Genomic DNA, 20,403 nt, shown 5'->3' on the forward strand with positions numbered 1-20,403 from the left:
TCCTTGTGGATCTGAAGGTCTTTTGATTAGGGGAATGTGGGCTTCAGCTTTTCCCAGGAACCTTCTTGCTTTGTAGGTTATATTTAAAAACAAAACAAAACAAAACAAAAACATGCTACTTGGACATCTACTTAGCCTGAAAACAGTCCACCTCCTGAGCCCTCTTCTGAGATCCCGTCCTTGAACGGAGAGGGCATGTGTCCCGGCCTGTGCCAGCCCCTCTCCCCACCGCGGCATTTGGAGGGTGTGTCCAGAATAGCCCCAGCTGCTTCTTGGAGATGCCTGCCTGCATGCTGATGTGTCACCAACACCTAATGAATGTTTTGACCAGTTTTATTAGTTTTCCCCTTTCCCTGTTCCGTCTTCATCTCCACCTCCCACATTTGGCTTGACAGCCCCCCACCTTCATCTCACTGCACCCAAGGAAAACAGCCTGCTGGGCTGTGCCTGTGGCCAAGTCCTCTGGGAGCACCCCTCCAGCCTTCGTCTCCCCCTGCCCAGGTCTCCTGGAGCCCCCAGCCCCACCCCTGCTCTGTCAGTTGAAGGCAGCGGAGCCCGAATGTCTGCTGTAAACCTGCCCCTTTTGGCCCATTGGCAACTGTGTCAGTCTGGCTTGACAGGTGGGCACATGGCCCTGACTTAGCTCCCGGCCTCCTGAGGGAGGCAAAGCCTACCCCGAGCCTGCCCACGGCCCCTGAACGAGCGTGTGCTGGCTGGCCAGCCTCCTTCTGTGGCAGAGCAGGGCTCTTCCGTGTGGGAAGAAGGAAATCACACGAGACATCGCACTCCTCAGGCACGGAGGGAACGGAAAGGCGATGGGGGGTGGGGGCGGTAGGCAGCAGACTCGAGGGAAAACGTGAGCTCTTGACCTCTGTGACCAGGGGACTCTGGGACTAGCACAAGTGGCAGGATCGTGGGGGAGATCACTGCCCTAAAACTGTTGAACTTCTTTCCTCCTCCAGGCAGAAGATGAGCGCAATTACCACATCTTTTACCAGCTCTGTGCTGCAGCCAGTCTGCCGGAATTCAAAGAGCTTATGCTAAGTACGCAGACGGGGTGCCTGCCCTTGGGTTGAGGCCGCTGTGGGTGCTGCCTGGGGGCCCCGGGGGGGGGGGGGAGAGGAAGGCCTGCTCAGCCCACATCCCTCCGCTGTGGGTTCTTGTCCCGGCCCTGCCTCCTATGTGGACATGACCCCCACACACCTCCTTGGGCATTAGCGTCTGATCCGTACGCTCGGCCAGTTGTAGCCAGGCTGCCGGCCACAGAGAACCGTTAGGGCACCTGGAGGCAGGGGCTAGGGCAGGATTTTGTAGAACACAGAATTTCCATGCGGTATTTTTGGAAAATGGTTCCACTGTAGACAAACAGTATGTCCCTCTCTGGAGGGTCTAGAGACGTAGCTGATGCTCATAATGGAATTGGGCCTGTGGGTTTAATCCAAATGAAGGATGGAGGCCGAGGGAAGGCAAGAGGTGGGGTGGGGAGCAGGAGGCCACAGTGGAGCCCTGGGGTGGTGCCGCTTGGGAGGTACATAGCCTTCGGGTGGGTCCGGATTCCCCTGTGTGTGTCTGTGATGCCAGGACTGAGGGCTGAGTGTGCGTGGAGACAGGGCCGCAAGGCTGGGGCTGAGCCAGAGGGGTGAGCAGCCTGCTTCAGAGATGTGCAGAGGGCTCTCCTCGGGCCAGCCTGCCCTTCCGTGCTCTCGGAGGCCCTGAGTCTCAGAGCCATCAGACCCTGATGGATGTGTGTCATGTCACAAGCATGCGGGCTGCCCGCGTAGCCTCGTGCGTTTGCCAAGCACCGTCTCTGGCCTTTTGTCTGTCTCGTGGGGGGCTCAGCAGTCACTGATGTGTGGACAGCTGGGTGTCTACACGGAGGCTGCTTAGTCCTTGTGCATCTGTGTGGGACACTGACTCCTGGTGCCATCCATGACACTGGTCCTGGCAGTCTGCAGGGCCTGGCCCAGCCTGCGACCCTGGGAGCTGACACACACCCGGTAGCCACAGGCTCAGGCTGCCCTCCTACTTCTTGGCTTTGCTTATGAGTTCCTGTGGCATTCGGTGTCCAGGTCCTGTGGCTTAGCCCTCGTTCCTCTACTGACCCCGCACTGGCCATGTTAGGCCTGGGGGTGGAGTGTGGAACGTAACAGCCATGAGCTTAGCTACAGTCACTCACAGCACCAGGTGGTAAGGGAACGCTGAGGGAGGCACGCTGGGGCAGGTCCCGAGGCTCCCAGGAAAAGGAATCTGAGAACCAGGGGAGGAAGCCCTGGAGGGCATCTCCTGGCAGTGAGCCTGCAGACTCCTTGCACATGACAGATATGAGCCTTGTTGGATGCAGGCCTCCCTGAGCTAGTACCTGGGGCTCGGACGTTGGTTTATGGCCACAAGTGACCAGGAAGACAGGCCACACTAAAGGCCTTTGCTGTCTTCCTTCCCAGAGGAGACAGTGCGCCCAGCTAGATGCTTCAGGGCCAGCCTGCAGCGATGAACTTTTTCTAAAGTCGTTTTTATAGAAAAATGAACAAGTGCCAGAAAGATCCTTTGCATTTGGACCATTTATCCCAAATGTAACTTTAAGAATATGGGCATGGGGTGAATCCTTTTATTTTTTTATTTTTTTATTTTTTGCAATTACATAAATGCATTGAATTTTTTTTTCAGTGGCTTTTCCTTATCCTGTGTTTCAGCAAGATGCCAGACTCCTTGGGCCCCAGCTGGAACAGTTAGTTGAAAGCTACCCAGTGTGATCAGTGTCTTGCACTGTCCTACATGCGCGTGCCCTCCAAGAACATCTTAGAGCAGAGCTGAGAGGTGCTGGTGAGCGCTCGTGCGCAGGGCGAGGCCACGTGTGGCCTGGTGGGCTGTGAGCTCTGGAGCCTGGCAGTTCCACCACTAGCCCTGCCGGGGTGACTGCAGACGAAGTGTAAGTGGAGGACTAGCCAACAGCTCCAAGCGGATCTACTGGGTGGCCTCCTTTCTCCTTTTTGCCTAAAACGTACTCAAGCGCATGGAAGTCTTGGCCACACCCTGTGGCTCGGTGAGGGTTTTGTGCATTTCAGAACAGAGGAGCACATGGGCATCCGGGCCGCCTATATTTTCAATACCCTGTCAGTGGTTTGTTGCATTACAGTGACCTCAGGATGATTGGCCAAAGTGTGAATAAAGGTAAAAACAGGTGGAAAGGACATTTATTTCCTTAAATACAACCTTCAGGTGATAAGGAATAAGTTATTTTTTTTACTTCCGTTGCTGCACTGACAGTCACAGCAACAGCCTCTCTTGCTTTGGACAGTTTGAGCATTGCCTACCAGGTGAAGCGCTGGCCCCCAGCCAGCCCTGCAGGTCCTCTGCTCTAATTGCTGGGCTCGGGCCTCCCCTGCGCCTGCACACTGTCTAGTCTGTACACTGTACAGTGTCCGTCTGTTGAGCCAGTTCTAGGGGATTTTGTGGTGTCTTTCTCCTGGGAAACACTAAGTAATGAGAGACCCAAACTGGAGGCAAGAACTGTTGTTCCGGGATGGGACAGTCCTGAATGGCTCCATGGGCTGGAAGGGAGGGCAGCACCCAGAGCTGCTGAACCGTTGGCCGGAAACGGTCTCCTGCTGGAAGGTTTCCTACGAGGGTCTGGGTGTGATGGTGACAGAGATGATTGCAAACCTGAAAAATGATCTCAGTGGGATTCAGATGAATCAGGAGAGAGCTGTGCTGAGCCCCAGCCAGAGTGCCTGAGTTTGGGAACGGGAGCAGGGAAGGTGGGTGCTCAGAACATCAGCCAGGACGGATGTTGACAATGGAGGGTCTCAGACACTGAAAATGCCTCCTTTCTTCTGACAGAGGGGTCTGGTGCCTTTGTCTGTTTTTCCAGTGTGTCAGCTGATAACTTTTGATAACGACTTCGGTTGTGTTGGTGGCAAAACCAGGTCCTAAACGACCATTTACACAATGGGGTAATGGGCTCGCGGGCCTGGCTAAAGTCTGCAGGAGCCTGGAAAACCCCCTCAAGGCCTGTGATCTTCAGTTTGCCTATATGAGAAAGGGGAATAAGTATATTCAATTATCTTCACATAGGCTTTGGAAAAACCATGAAAGGAAGTACTTTAAAGGGTGAATGAGAAGAAAAAAATGACGCTTTTTCTTAAGCTTTTGAAACTTGGATTCCGTGCCCAACCTTGCAGGGGGATTCGATATGAAGGAATGAATCTACTGTCTTGCACAGAGACCTGCTGTGACCCCTTTGTGACCTTTTGCCTTCCCTGTGGCCGTCAGGGTGCCTGGGGTGGAAGCCCTTGTTCTCCCAACTCAGGTGCTCTGGTCAGCAGCATTCACTCCCTCCTCCAGGAAGTCTTCCCTCCCAAGCTGCGACAGGCACTCTGCTCTCCACTCCCGTGGGGAGTGTTACCTGATGGTCCTCGCTTGGCTTGTGTGAGGCAGGGTCTGGGTCTGAGTCCTGCCACTTCCCAGCCGGGCCTAGCAGGGAGCCTTTACTGGAATGTGGCCAGGAGCAGAGGATGTGTGGTGGGAAATGGAAGAGACAGGAAAGGAGAGGTGAGTGGGGTGGGTGTGGTGGTGGTGGGGTACTGAGGAATGACAGGAACCAGTGGATCTGGGGCAAGAGGTGTGGAAGGGTAGGCTGGCCCTGAGTTGGGAGAGGCAAGAGGAGGTTGAGGCTGCTTCACGAAAGGTCTGGAAGATTCTTCTGGGTGCTTGACCTTTGTCTTGAGGGCAGTGGGGCAGGCGGGGCCTGTAAAAGGCTTTAGATGGGGGGGGGGAGTGCAGTGTGACCAGAATCCCCAGCAGTTTGAAGGTGGATCTGGAGGGACTGTTGCAGAAGCAGGGAGACCAGGTTAGCATTGGGCAGTGGTCCCCGGACCGTGATGCCTCCTGAAGTCAGATGGCGGGCAGTGGCGGGCAGGATGGAGCGAGGTCCTAAGGGGTGAGGTTGGCAGATCACATGTTCAGGGAGGACTGGATGTTGCCATGAAAGCATGACAAAGTGTCCTGGGTGATGAGTATCCCAGCCAACGCACTCTGGGGAGCTGTTGCTACTGTCTTGACAGAAATAGCACAGCAGCCGCCAGCGTCCGGCTTTGGTATCTGGTCGAAATCAGACGTGGTCCAGTTAGAGATTCCAAACACTGGGCCAGGTTGTGTTACACAGAGGTCCCGTGCCTCATGGAAAATGTGATTTTTTGGGGGTAGTTCTGGTTGGGTGTATCGTTGCCCTAAATGCCGGCATCCACAGCTGTCCTGTGATGCCACCCTGGGCTCGTTGTGTTGTTTGGCCCTCTGCTGAGGTTGGCCCTAGACTCGCGGGCAGAGCCTGGGCCCCTCGCTGCCTGCTGCCCCTCAGGCCGTTAGCGGAGCCTGAGAGGAATCAAGCTGGAGGTGAGAGCCAACATGTGAGGGTCTCAACTTGGGTCTGTTCACGTGCCGAAGAACTGGGGGGGGGTACCCCAACTTGGTAAAACAAATGAGCAAAAAAACCCCATCCCCTTGGGCGTGTCCATGCCTCTGCTCTGTCAGGTGAGGTGGTCAGACTCAGGTTGTCGACAACAGGTGTGGAAGTCTGCAGTTCTAGGCTGGGCATGTCCCTCACTGTATATCAGATCCTTAAAAAAAAAAAAAAAAAAAAAAAAGATTTAGGGATAGACCAAGCACAGGGAACAGTGGGGCAGAGAGAGAGCATGCGAGTCAAGCTCTCCACCCTGAGCACAGAGCCCGACACAGAGCTCAATCTCACGACCCCAAGATCACAACCTGAGCCAAAACCTAGCATCAGGTGCTTAACCCACCACACCAGCCAGGTGCTCCTCAGATCCTTCTTAAAAAGCAGGTCTTTGGTGAGTCCTGTAAATGGAGCTGCCTGTGATGTTTCCCCCTTCACGTGTTCTTCACATACTGGTTTTATACCAACACAACAGCGCCTTCTCTCTGCTCAGTGTAGGGTTCAGGGTTTCCTGAGCCAGTTTGCTTTCCATCTGCCATGGTCGATGAACATGATGGTTTGTAAGGGTTGCACATCCAGTTGGGAATAAGATCTTGGCCTGGGAGTCGAGATCCTCATGGGATGTGGTCTGCGGGGACACATGGGGTATAAAGCAGGACGGGACCTCTGTCCCATGCCTGATGCCTTTCCTCCGTGTCTCCTGCAGCATGTGCCGAGGACTTCTTCTACACCTCACAGGGAGGAGACATACGCATCGAGGGCATAGACGATGCTGAGGACTTTGAGAAGACACGACAAGCCTTCACGTTGCTGGGTAAGCAGCTTCCTGCTGGGGAAAGGCCTGGACGTTGACTTTACGGAGAGTAGAGGAGCATGACGATGTCCCACTTTGCCAGCCTGTGGAAGCTCATGGAATCCCAGTTGCCCTTGGTGAATGTCATCCAGTTGTCACTCCATCGCAGCTCTCAGGTGCTGCAAAGTGACGCTTTCTACTTCCTCAGGCCCTTGAAGTAAAATGAGAAAGAGCCCTATCTCCTCATGCTGTGGTCTGGGTCTAGAGGTCACGTGTTCCAACAGAAAGATCGTGTCTTTAGAACCAAACCCACCCACGTACCACAGTCCTGGGATCCAAATGGAAGCCGGCCGTAAAGGTCTGGTAGTGCGCTCACGTCTACGGTGGCCTCTCCCTTATGGCTCTTTCTGTATAGAGCATAATGTGGAGTTCTCGGACATCTCTCTGCCCTTCTGGACCTAAAGGATAATAGGGGGAGAGAAAAGACCTTTCTTCTGCTATTTTTTAAAAAAGATTTTGAGACAGCAGGTGCACACGAGCAGGGGGGAAGGCAGAGTAAGGGGGAAGAGGAGCAAGCTCCCCACTGAGCAGGGAGCCCAATTCAGGACTCGATCCCAGGACCTGGGGTCATGACCTGAGCTGAAGGCAGACGCTTAACGGCCTGAGACACCCAGTCGCCCTCTCTTGCCATTTTTGAGGAAGAGGAGCCATAAGTGGTGAAGGGAAAGGCAAGCCTGCCATAACTGAGAAGTTGAATGAGTGAGTCTCTGGGATCTGCAGCCAGAAAAACAAAGCTTGGGGGGGGTCAGCGTGAGACTCACAAAGTGGCTCAGGGTGGCCCCTGTGTTTCCCCACAGCCTCTTCTCTGACAGAGGTAGATGGTTGGCTTCTGAGTCACCTGACTACTCCAGAGCCACATTTCTCAGGTTCTTTGGTGGGAATCTGGGCATTCTTAGCTAATGTCCAAGTAACACCTGGCCCAGCAGGACATGCCCTGATCTCTCTGTGGGTAGGACCCAAACTTTCACGTGCTGAAGTCTGAGTGCTTTTCACTCCTCTGGTTAATCGGTAGGTAGACTGACTTTATCTTTTGTGCTCATGAAATAATGACAAACCTCACTGGTTGTTCCAACAAAAGATGTAACTTAACTAGAGCAGTGGTTGATGATGATTAAAAGGGGTGTAAGAACTTGAGGGCCAAGAAGTAGCAGGTGCAAAGGCACAAGGAAGAGCTGCTGATAAAGTAATTGTTGACTCACTGAGATTCCAGCCACTTCTGGGAGCAGGCGTTACCTCAAGGTGAAGAAGCCCACTGGTGAAAACTCCTGCCAGAGGGTGTGTGCCGTTGCTGGTCTGCACAGGCAGTAGTTGTCCCAGGGTGTGATGGGACCAGGAGGTTCCAGAAGCAACTGCTCATGGAGAGGGTGTGGTCCAAGGGTGTTCCTGGGCCACCAAGATGACACAAACTACGGACTGCGGAGGATGAGAACCAGAGACACGCTTGATCCCTTCCTGCTGTTGGGTTGTGGAGTCGCGACGGTCCTCTTTGACCGAGCTGGACATTCCACCAGGAGGCAAAGGGGAAACGGTCATTTTACCCTTCAGCTGGGGAGTGGGTATGGAGGGGACTTTCTGAGCAGGGGATCAGTCTGCCTGGTTTGACGGGGGGTAGCCTGGAGGCTGCTGATCCAAGAAGAAGTGGTTCTTCTGAGGCTCCGTGGAGGCTGGATACTTTCATTCACCAAGCAAGTGGCATTTGAAAATCTGTTGTGAGAAGTCTTTCTTTCTTACTCTTGAATGAACACATCCACGTTTTTACTTTAACTCTTTTTTTTTTTTTTAACATTTTATCCATTTATTCATAGAGACACAGAGAGAGAGAGAGAGAGAGATGCAGAGACACAGGCAGAGGGAGAAGCAGGCTCCACGCAGGGAGCCCGATGTGGGACTCAATCCTGGGTCCCCGGGATCATGCCCTGGACTGAAGATGGCATTAAACCCGCTGAAATACAAGGGCTGCCCTTTAACTCTTTCTTAAAGGACAAGATTTTAAATATTTGGGGCTTCCTGCGCCCTGCAGTTTTTGAAGCAGCCACTCAGCCACTAGAGTGTGAAGGTGGCCACAGACAAAATGAATGGGCATGACCTTTCTAATAAAACTTTATTGATAAAAACACACCATGGTCATCGGTTGCCAACCCCTGTTTTATACCTTCAGTTTTATTGTTTGCTCTTTGGTGTTTTGCTTGTTAGAGTGAGGTACTGCCTGTTATAATAGTATATCAAGAAGGGACTTTCTGGTCCGTAGAGTGCACAAAGCCTAACTATCGTTAGGACTCAATAGTTATTCAGTATCTCCTATCTACTAGTTATATTCTTACCATGACACTGTGGTGTAGGCTTTGGAAACTGACAGAGCATTTGTTCCCAAGAATAAGCGAAGGGGAGAGAAAAGTGATCTGTCCCTCCTGTGAAGGTCCCAAACCAGCTTCCTGGCCAGTACTTTAAATAGGATCTATTTGGGTGCAGGACATTCTGAGCACTGATTGAAAGCCTTGTACTTTACTCCCCAGTGGGTCTCTGGGTATGCAAGCATCAAGTCCCCTATCTCATCTGGGGTATCAACCTCTTGCTTTAACCTGTCTTCCTTTTTTGAGTCTTATCAGTCATGCTAAATTTTTTGGCTTCCAGCTGGTTTTTTATTTATTTATTTTTTTCAATTGACCCAAACCAGTTATTTGAATGGCTCATGCATTTCTGCAGACATTTGTGAATACTTGGAGTTTGTAACCATTATTCATGTTTCTGAGTACCTAAGTGCCAGGGCAAGAACAGGGGTTCATTATCTCATGGCTATTTTTTTTGTATATTTTAAAATTTTATATTGAAAACTTTAAAAGTAACTTCCTGCCCCTATGGAGCTTACACAGTAATAATAGTCGTCTATCATTAGGTCTAGAGCTAGTCCAGTTCATGGTTGTGTAGTCCACATGATCGGTAGTTTTCAGTCCTAGTATATTCCATCTTCACCTCCCATTTTTTATGGGTGTCGCTGACTTTTTTTTTTGTTTTTTTTTTTTTTTTTTTGCCTGTATAAAGCATTGCCTTTAAAATAATTGCAGCCAGAGAGAAATACGGGAGACAACTGCATTATTTCTCAAGCTGAGTGGTAGGTTGACGTGTGTTCTGTTATTCTGTAACCTTTTTCTGTAGGTCTGATCTTCTGTTATGCAGAAAGAAATGATAATGCCTTAAAGCTACATGTAAACTTTAAGAAATCATCCGTGTCTTTGATAACCAGTCGATGCGGCAGCAGGCATTTGCTGCCACGATGGTTCTAGGTTGTGTGTGTCTGTACCTGACAAAGAGCATGGAGTGCGGGCCTGCCTGGCAATGGCGGGGAGATGGCTTGTCCAGAAGTCCTCCTCTTCCTCCCCCATTGGTACTCTGGACGTGGGACACAGATGTTTGCTGGATATTAGGTTCAGATAGAAATGACCATTCTTGTTAAACTCATGAAAACATCCATAAAGTATTTGGTTGAAATGAAGTTGAAAATGAGTCCGCATGATTGTTATCACTCCTTTGCTCTTGGAGAAGTTAAAATAGTAGCATAACCCACCTGGCTTGATCAGGACAATCAGAGTGAGGATATTTACCTTCTAGTCCAGGGAGCCCCTTCACCCTCTGAGCTGTTACTGTGAGTGGTGGTAATTACTGGTGAGGAGCCTGGATCACTTTAGGTCCAGAAAGGAAAATCAAACCTTTTTTTTTTTTTTTTTTTTTAAGTCCTTTAAAAAAGGGTAAAATGTCCTTTCTATCCTACCGTGGATGCTGAGTGTCACTCATTCTTTTTTTTTTTTTTTTTTCTTTGCAGGAGTGAGAGAGTCCCATCAGATAAGCATTTTTAAGATAATTGCTTCTATCCTGCACCTTGGAAATGTGGAGATTCAGGCTGAGCGTGATGGTGATTCCTGTAGTGTATCAGTAAGTCGCACACGAGCACCCAAGATAAAACACACAATTGACTCTGCTCTTAGAGTCTTATACAACTGAAATGTGTCCTCATGCTCAGAGGACGCTCCTAGGTTATTTATTCTTAACAGTAATGGTTTCTGTTCCCTTGCTGATAATTTTTTAAAAGAATACATCCTTTTCAAATCAGCTGCCATCAAATTTCTATCGGTGAGGGCAGGGAGTTTAGTGGCTGTTAAATAAGTTCTTTTTCTCGTGGATTACTTTTCCAAGTACTCTGATGTCCATGGAATTCTACAAAGTGTTACCACTCCATGAGTACTTTCTGAGTCCCCAACTGAGGTCCATGCAGCAAGGAGATGAAGGCGTGTTGGACGCCATATTTGGTGACTGTCTTCAAGGGGCTTACAGGATAATCCGGTAGACAAAAGATGACCTCACTTGGCAAGATTATGACAGTACGATGCGGAATATGGAGACATCTGTGTGTGACAGCATTGCAGATTGTGAATTACCCTATAAATGCTCAGAGTGACTGTTATCTTCCTGGTGCCCGGTGTAGCACCAGTCATGTGCTAGATAGGAAACCTCTAGGTGGTTGGATGCAGGAGGTGTTGGAGACATGTAGGCCTATACATAGCAGCTGGGTGTGCTCCTGGATATTTGTGTCAGGCTAGGTCCAACCTTGGTATGCTCACCTTAAAAAGGTAAATCTTCAGTTGTTGATTAAATACCTTTCTTGTGCCCCTGAGTGGCTAAGTCCTGGGGAGGTACGATGTTCAATTCTTACTCCCGATGACTTAGAATTTAGAAACCAAGATTCTTTAAAAAAAAAAAAAAAAAAAAAAAAAAAAACAAACCAAGATTCTGGGAAAAGATAGAAGACAATCCTATAGACTACAAATGTGGGCCTATGTGTCCACCCCACTCACAACTGATGCCTTTTCAATTGACAAATGTTTGTTAATCTCCTGCTGTTTGCCTGGAGTTCAGGCTCATCAGAAGGTGAAACTGGTCCTGCCATTAGAGAGAGGAAGACCTGAATGGTAGTGGGCATCTGGCCACCCCCCTTGACCCATACATTTTCCCTGAAAGAGAAATGGTCTTGGGGGTGGTGGGGGGTCTGGGCCTGTCAAGGTTGCCGCCACCTTTGGCGTGGAACCTGCCACCTCAGGAGAGCTTTGGGGCTCATGTGCTTGGGCCCAGTGCAAAAGGGGGGAATGTTGGAGTCAAGCAGTGTCAGGTGGCCATGGATGATGCCGGGGTGTATTGGGTGGGCGGGCAATGAGGTTGGCAGCAACGGTGCTGTGAGAGAGCCTATGCTGTGCAAGCAGGCCCTGGACCCTGGCAGTGTGAGGACTCGGTGCCCCTCCAGTGGAGGCCGCATACTCCCTGACCCTGAGGCCTTTGGGCCAGTGACAAGTTGCCCTCATATCTTTCTCCTTGTGAGGAAGGCATAAAGGGTCTGTACCTAACCCCCAGCCATACCCCAGTAAATGCCCCTTGGTTCCTTAGGGCAGCCATAGGTGTCCTGGTGTAGGGACAAGTGACATTAGGAATATTTTCTTTGAGAAACTCCTGGTTTGGGTCTTTGAGGTACAGGAAAGGTGGCCCATATTCTTTGGTTTCCAACCCACCCCACACCCCGCCCCTCCCCCAGTCCCACCTCCCCCATCATGGATTCTTACCACATCTGTACCTGTTCTCTGAGGTGCTTAGCATGGTTGTAATTTTATGTTTCCTGTGGGGTGGTTGGCTGCATGTCTCTCCCCTGGTGAGACTCCACAGTCTCTGAAGGCAGCTGCTAGATGGTGCCCAGCATGTTAGGTGGGTGCCTGATGAGTCGATGCTTGATCAGTGCTGGCTTCCCCCACTCAACTCTGGGGCTGGGGCTGGTGTGCTCTCTTCCAACCCTGACACACGTTGGCACCACCGAGTGTTTCTGTAAGGACTACACAAAGGTGGGAATACCAAGGCACGTACTTGGGGAAGAGAGGACAGAGATCACAGGTGGTGGTTTGGGGAGAAGAGGGAGAAAGCCATATGGTTTTGGACACCAATTGGGCAGCGGGGACTCTCTCTCTGAGATAACAGGAAGTCAGATTGTTTTTTATGTTTTTTTTTTAAGATTTTTATTTATTTTAAAGATTTTATTTATTCATGAGAGAAACAGAGAGAGAGAGAGAGCGAGAGAGAGAGAGGTAAAGACACAGGCAGAGAGAGAAGCATGCTCCATGCAGGGAGTCCAACATGAGACTCGATCCCAGGACTCCAGGATCACACCTTGGGCCAAAGGTGGTACTAAACCGCTGAGCCACCCAGGGATCCCAAGTTTATTTTTTTTAAGATTTTATTTATTCATGAGAGACACACAGAGCAAGGCAGAGACCCAGGCAGAGGGAGAAGCAGGCTCCATGCAGGGAGCCCGATGTGGGACTCGATCCCGGGACTCCAGGATCACGCCTTGGGTTGAAGGCAGCACTAAACCGCTGGGCCACCAGGGCTGCCCTGTTTAAAATTTTATTTGAAAGAGAGCACCCAAGCAGGGAGGAAGGGCAGAGGGAGAAGGAAAAGCAGACTCACTGCTGAGCAGGGAGCCTGATGCGGGGCTCGACATCTAGGACCCCGAGGTCATGACCTGAGCCAAAGGCAGACACTTCACCTGGCTGAGCCCTCCAAGTGCCCCAGGAAGTTGGGCTTTTGACCACAGGAACTTGGTCTAGGCTGATCTCGCCTTGCTTTCTATTTAGAGACTGTGCAGAGAACTCCTTGTGTGTAAGAGCTGAGTCAGGACGGCCGGGGTTAGATCCTGGTTCTGCTGCTTACTGATAGTTAACCTTTCCAAGTCTGCTCCCTAACCTGTGGGGTGGGGGTGCTATGACCTACCTGAGCCCCGGGCTCATGTGATTGAGCCCTGGCCTGGTACCCTGGTTGGAGCCAGAGTGGACCTTCTGGGCAGCCCTGTTACTGCACAGGGTTAGAGAAACTAAGGCCCACAGAGACTGTGATGACTGTTCATGGCAGAGCCACCTCGGACGCCAGCCCTGTGGTTTTCCTGTGTCACTGCCAGCCTGGAGCAGGGTGTCATCCCCGGGCTGATGCCCCCGGCAGTGCCGTGCATGGGCTGGGTACACGGTGTGTGCGCAAGAAGTGCTCACTAAATGGTTACTAGTGAAAGTCTTTCTCCAGTGGATTTTGGTTTATTCCTCCAGTGCAGACAGTGGGCCTCCTGCTGGAAAGGCTGTCTGTCCATGCACGGTATGCCTTCTGCTCGGTAGTCTGGATTTTTAATTAAAGCATGAAAATGTGTTCCATGACTCTGCCAGTTACCTTGGAGAGGCAACAGTGTGCAATTACTTGGACACCAGAGGCCAATTTGTTTCTAGAATTTGGCAGTACAGGCCCACAAAACCTAATCTACCTACCATTCTGGCTATTCTTAATGGATTTAGCATCATTTAATTAAGCTTAAATGTAATTGTATGGTGTTAAATCAGTCTCAGCACCTTCTTCAATCAACAGTCGGGAGGAGGAAAGGGGGGTGGGGGCAAGCCGCAGCCCTCGCAGCAGGTGGGATCCTGTCCTGAGGTGATCACCAATTCCAGGACTTGGGGTCCTGTCTCCACCATGTTCACCTGGGAGGTGCCAGGGAGCAGAGGGTACTGGGAGCAGGCCTTGAGCGGTCATGTTTGTGGCCAGCAGGCCCCCTACGTGTCAGGAATCCAGCTGCAACTAAGAATTTCTTAGAAGTGGGTCAGACTAAGAGGTTGGACTCTTGTCATCTCTGCAGCTGTTGCCTGCTGAGCAGTCCCCAGATGTCTAACGGTACTACACGTGACTTCTCTTTGGGGGAAGAGCAGGCAGGTGCTGGCTGCTGCCCAGAGACCGAAATGCCATGGGTCTGAGGAAGTGGCTATGGTGGCCCCACCTGCTGAGCCCAAGTTGAATGTCTTCCCCCAGCTAAATTAGGAGCTCTGGGCCTCTGTCAGAGCTGCCTCGCTCTTTCTCATTTTCTTCCTCTGAAAAATAAGTGGGGTTGGGTTAGAATGATGATTCCCACAAATTTTCCTGGGAACCACAGCCCTAGGCAATTTCTTAAGAAGGTAAGGGTTCTTTGGTCAGTGAAGTTCAGGAAATGCTGCATACAATATGCCTCTTGGTGCTTTCAGGGCCCGTGAACAAACCAGCTCAGTCAGGTCTAACCTGGGTCGTCAAGTGCCCCTTTTGTTAGGTAAGGCCAATTAACGTGCTTCCTAACTATGGCTCCACAGACCACACTGTGGAAGAACCCTGGCCTTGCTGGGAGGTTCTTTCCTACTCTGACATTCTGTTATGTTGTAATTATATTTGTTTCGGGTAGATGGATTTTAAATATCTATAAAAAAGCCTGGGGAGTGGCGTTAAAGGGGAAATGGTAGTTATGTGCGTTAATTTTCCTAGAACGTTTATGCTCTCATTTAAACCCTACAAGACGGCCTCATCAGAAAATGAGTCCCACAAGCAATTTAGGGCCAAGCATTTAAGGCACATCATGTTCTAAATAGTCCCCTGTTGCCTGAGAGTTAATAAGCAGTGTGACAGGCTGGTGGTGGGGTTCCCTGCTTTCGAGGGGGGGGTAGGTGAGGGAGTGAAGGACGGAGTTTTGGTGGGGTGCCCTGAACAACTAACAAGGAGTATCTGGCTTACACGTGTGGGTTAAATGGAGACAAGACTTGTGGGTGATGTGCTTACCAGGGACCCAAGAAGCAGATGGCAGGAGCTGAGGGTGGAGCTCAGATCCACTGAGCAGAAGGTGCCCAGGGACCTCCCTGGGACAGTGCTGCTTACCTCCCAGAGAAGGGGCTTCGCTGGAAGGATTCCTAGCTGTCCCTCCAGCTCTGGAGGGTGGGTGGTGGTGCCAGCTAGAATGTTCCAAGTGGCTTTTCTCAAGTCCAGGTCTGTTCTGTATCCTTGCTGTTGGTCCTAGCTTTTCATATCGATTGGCTGCTTTCCCCAAGCAGCAGGGGCTTCAAGAATGTGACACTAACTATATGCTCCTTAATGTCACCGAGGCCGAGGAGCAAGAAAGTCAAAGCTTCCAACACTGCGGCATCAGCATGGGAAGGATGTTTGCTTGGCTCGGTTCTGAGCTCATTTCACAGCCTACAGCTGGGGGCTCCTGGGTGGCTCAGTTGGTTGGGCATCTGCCCTTGGCTCAGGTCATGATCCTGGGATTCATGTCTTGGGATCGAGCCCTGTGTGGAGAGCCTGCTTCTCTCTCTCTCTGCCCTCCCAGCTGCTGGCACTCTTGCACTCTTGCTCTTGTTGAAATCTTTTTTTAAAAAAACCAAACATACAGGGGATCCCTGGGTGGCGCAGCAGTTTAGCGCCTGCCTTTGGCCCAGGGCGCGATCCTGGAGACCCGGGATCAAGTCCCACGTCGGGCTCCCGGTGCATTGAGCCTGCTTCTCCCTCTGCCTGTGTCTCTGCCTCTCTCTCTCTCTGTGTGTGACTATCTTAAATAAATAAAAATTTTAAAAAAAGCAAACAAACATACAGCTGTTAGACTGATTGCTGGTCAAGGGTAACGCTCGTGTGGAAGGACTTCCTGGGCTGTGGGCTAAGCCCTGCATGTGGGACCCTGCAGGTGGGAACTGTACACGGATTGATTCTGCATGTGTGATTTGTACGATTATTGCTGCCTTCTGGCCCCTTACTCTTCATGGATTTATCCATCTCTAAGTTGTCCATTCTCACCCTGCTCCCTTCACTCAGGGAAACCTCTCCAGCCTGTGCCTTAGCCACCAGCTGGCAGTGGAGGCGGCATAGGAAAAGTTGGGAAGCATTTGTTTTTTAAAGCCCCGATAATGTGGTATGATAAGTTTACCCCTCCATGTGGTGCGTGAGTGTGAGAACCTTCCAGAGCTGCCCTGGGGATGTTGCGATTCCGGGGTGCTGGGTGGGCTCCTGCCCCTAGGGGAGGGTACGGTGGTGGGCTTGCCCTCTGCTCCCTGCCTCAGACCATCTCCCGTGTCTCTTCCAGCCCCAGGATGAACACTTGAACAGCTTCTGCCGCCTGCTGGGGGTGGAGCACAGTCAGATGGAGCACTGGCTCTGCCATCGCAAGCTGGTCACCACCTCAGAGACCTATGTCAAGACTATGTCCCTGCAGCAGGTGGTCAATGCACGCAACGCCCTGGCCAAGCACATCTATGCCCAGCTGTTCAGCTGGATTGTAGAGCACATCAACAAGGCCCTGTACACCCCTCTCAAGCAACACTCCTTCATCGGTGTCCTGGACATATACGGGTAGGCCTGCGCTCAGCCTCCTTTCATGCCACCTGATAGTTGTGTCTCCCTGCTAGCATTTCAGAGCTGGCAGGTGCCTTGGCGAGCTTCCCAAGCTCCCCTCCTCTCAACCAGAGTGTGAACTGTGGGACCGTTATATGGTTGTCACAGGGATTGGGGTCTCTACGGGAATCTAGTGGCCTGAGGTAAGGGACACAAGGTGTCATACAATATGGAAGTTCCAGAGGAGAATGGCTCCCATCAGAACCCCAGTAGCTCCTCCATTGAGGAGCCCTCTATGCACCCTTCTTTCCACCTGGGAAGCAAGCCTGGAGAAGGAAGGGTCTTGCCTAGCATTGGCCCGGAGCTGCTCTGAACTCAATTTCAGGCTTTGTGTCTCAGCTGTTTTGTTCAAATCTACCATTTGACTCCACTCACCATATTACCCATCAAGATGGTTATTGTAATACCATGATTTTGTCCAGTGCTGTAAGACGTGTGGCCATGTTTGAGGCTTCTCTTCTTTTCAGAATAATAGCCTAATGGCAAGAACTGTTATTTATAACAGCATATTTTACGGAGAGAGGCAGCATGGCACAACAGTAAGTCGACCTGACTAGGTGTCAAGAGACAGGGGTTCTAACTCACTGCTGTCACCAGCTCGGTGGATGACTCTCCACAGATCGTAGTCGCTTTCTGGTCTTTTGTTTCTGTAGCCTAAAATGAAGTGTTGAGCCACCGTCTCTCTGAGGTTCTTTCTAGATCCTTCTAGAGTTTTTTTGAAATAGGTCTCCTGGTTTGCAACCTCCCTTACAATCCTTTACGATCAATGTCTTGCCCTCTTTAAGCTAATAATAGATTGAATCATCCTGGGCCTTTATATCATAGAAGTCATGGCTTCTGTCTTAAAATAGAAACTCAGAGCCATGGAAGTGCAGAGTCATAAGAATAGGGTGCTCTAGTGGAAACTACTGCTAGTGGGATGGTGAGCTGGGACCTACCTTATGCTGAGACTCTAGTGGAGAGGATCTCCTAGAAGGCGCCACCTCCCTGTGCAAAGATAAGGCATCCTAGTTACGTCTCTGCTCTCACTCACTCTTGGGTTTCAGATCAAACCCATGGTGCATGGTGTGGAGGACACAGAAGAAGGAAACTTGATTTCTGGCATTGCAAAGGCCTCCTGCTGAAGAATTAAGTCACACACGCGAGCTCTGTAATACAAAAGGCAACAGAAGAAATTATAGCAGAGTCTGTTTGAGGACTTGGGCACTTAGTGTCAGATGAGTCTCGAGGCCAGAGAGGGCAAGCTTGTTGGCACCGTCAGGGAAAGCTTGCTGTGGAAGGTAGGGTTCGAACTGGAGCTTTCAAAGGGAAGGAGTAAAAAAGGGGAGGTGGAGGAGGCACCTTTGGGAACAGGAGTATTGTCGAGACAGTAGGAGAAAGCGAGTGTGAAGGAGGAACCTCCTAGCAGGTGAGCACACAGTGGAGCATCACCCAAGGGCCAGAAGTGGGAGGCTGCATCTTCTCCGGGAAGCTTCAGGGCTGTACCGGGGTAACCGTGCTCAGGCCAGTTGATGGCCTCCTTTGTGCTGAGCCCCCTGGTGGTTCTGCAGGGAGCGGAAAACAGCATGTGTACCCTGGGACATGCTCCTGGTGGGCCGTAATTCTGTTGTTCTGTTGCAAGTATTTTCAGGGTTTTGGGTTCCCCTCAAAACTGACCTGTAGTGTTCCCTTCTGCAGTAAGACCCAGAGAAACTCAAGCTGCAGCCTTTGACCCGATTCCCTTAATGTACCCGGGCAAGAAGCTAATTGAGTTTCTGATCAGGGAAACCTAACAGGTAGGCTCACTGCTGTGAGTAGCACGGAAGGTTCCATGACTTCCGAGCTGCTAATTGGTCCTCACCTCTGCTGATCACCAACACCTCCCTTCCCCCCTCAGGGCACCGTGGCTTCTTGGGGTGCCTCTTCCTGGGCATCCGCGCTGAAAGGCTCTGCTCATGGGTGGGGGATCGTGCTGTGGGGTCTGGAGATGTCATGCAAGCTGGCATTTTGTGTTTATATTTGCCATTTGCTTTTCCTGGTTGAGTCTGTTCCCTCTCAGGTCCTGTTGCTGCCCAGAGGGAAGAGAGGGATCTCAGTGAGGGCTGGCCTGTGGTTTGGGTAGACTTGGCTGTAGTGAGGTAGGGATCCTGAGAGCCCTGCCCTGTGTGTGGCCTCTCCTCGTGGAGCGGCCCTGGCTTCCTCTGAGGCCAGCCGACAGCTCTCTAGTGAGGGCAGTGTCCCACTGTGGGGCCACGGACGAGCAGACTTGAGGAGTCTCCCACCATCTGTGCTTCCTTCATACACACAATGTGGTCTCCTCTTTTTTTAAATCCTTGTTCTTTCTTAGGATCTAATTTCCCTTTTCAGACTTTACCACAAAGTGGTCCTGTTTGCAGAGCACTGCACAGTTCTCTGGCAGAGGTCGAATGGCACATTCTCCATGTGCTCAATGCAGTGACTCATTCAGGCCTTATAGGCAGAAGTCAGGATGGACAGTGAGATATGGGGTAGGTTCTGGGTTAACAGGTGGGCTTGGGCCATCTGCTGCCAAGAAAGCACTTAGAGACTTGCCCTGATTGTGCGTGAGCATGCTCCTCAACAGTTGGAGTCGAGAAATTGCTGTATACATTTGCACTGGCCTAGGCTCTGTTTTCTGGCCAGTGGGTAAGTAATGAGCTCTTAGGAGGTTAAGACCAAAATCCTCACCACGGAAAGCAAGTCACTTGGACCTAGAGGTACCGTTTCTGATCTGTTGGGTCAGTGACGACATTTCTTCATCTGGAAGAAAATGACAATGTTTGGTGGAAGTCTGTGCTGACCTTGCGTTGAGCTATTTGTTGTCCTGCCCCTTTTGTGATCCTGGTATCTTTGTCTCCTTTCTTTTGGACTTGAGGCACCTTCCAGAAAACCACCAGATCTTTTTCTTATTGTGGCTGTCGCTCCTTTATCTGGGACAGACGTCACACTTGATATTCTTCCACTTGTCTTATCCAACCCCCCCGCAACCCCTGTTCCCAACTGATTCCTACGTTGACGCTATGTAACTCTGGGAAGGGATTCGAGGGAGTGGTTCATCCTCCATGGTGTCAGAAAACTCCAGCACTATTTTTTTTTATTATTTTTATTTTTTTTTATTTTTCTACCCAAAATCCCTGACCACCAAACACTGGAGGGAGACCATCTCTCCATGGTCTCCCTGTTTCTCAGCCCTCGGACGGGGATATTTGGTACATCAGATGATGCCCTTGGGATGACCCTGAAGTTTTTGATTGTTGTATTTCTTGTCATCTGTGAGCAAAAAGGGTGGCATGTGGAAGCGAGAAAGAATGGGAAGGATGGTGGGGATGTGCTTCTGAATACATTAAACCCCATTCATTAAGAAGAAAGGAATAAGGAATTACCTCCCTCTTTTAAAAAAAAAAAATTTTTTTTTCTGAGTTTATTCATGAGAGACACGGAGAGAGAGAGGTAGAGACACAGGCAGCGGGAGAAGCAGGCTCCATGCAGGGAGCCGGATGTGGGACTTAATCCTGGGTCTCCAGGATCTTGCCCTGAGCTGAAGGCAGACGCTCAACCACTGAGCCACCCGGCAGGGGGGGGGGGGGGTCCCACCTCGCTCTTAATCAGGTTGCAAATGCTCTGAGCCAGCAAATGAGGGTGGAATTGCCAGCCTGTCCCTGACAATCAGACAATAATTAGTAATTGGTGGGTTAACTGTCCCAAGATGAACTCCAGCCCCTATTCAGGGAGTTTGTCTCACCAGTCAAGCCAGCTCCTTCTAGAAACAACTGAAAAGAGTTCTGCAGGGTGGGTGAGCCACCCCAGAATTTTCTGTGATTGTTTGAAATGTTGCTGCAGAATCAGCAGCCAGGGCGGA

At 50.8% G+C, this 20,403-nt stretch overlaps 1 protein-coding gene across 1 annotated transcript in view; it reads left to right on the plus strand.

Moving 5' to 3' along the window:
- The window catches only part of MYO5B (myosin VB), a 332,931-nt gene that overhangs the window by 204,109 nt on the left and 108,419 nt on the right, over positions 1-20,403 (plus strand). Inside the window, exons 7-10 of the mRNA XM_038543976.1 lie at positions 963-1,044; positions 6,156-6,263; positions 10,120-10,229; positions 16,240-16,505. Coding sequence (XP_038399904.1) covers positions 963-1,044; positions 6,156-6,263; positions 10,120-10,229; positions 16,240-16,505 — 566 coding nt within the window. The remainder of the gene's footprint in view (positions 1-962; positions 1,045-6,155; positions 6,264-10,119; positions 10,230-16,239; positions 16,506-20,403) is intronic.

Source organism: Canis lupus, chromosome 7 (genome assembly GCF_011100685.1).
Source record: "Canis lupus familiaris isolate Mischka breed German Shepherd chromosome 7, alternate assembly UU_Cfam_GSD_1.0, whole genome shotgun sequence".
Lineage (NCBI taxonomy): Eukaryota > Metazoa > Chordata > Mammalia > Carnivora > Canidae > Canis > Canis lupus.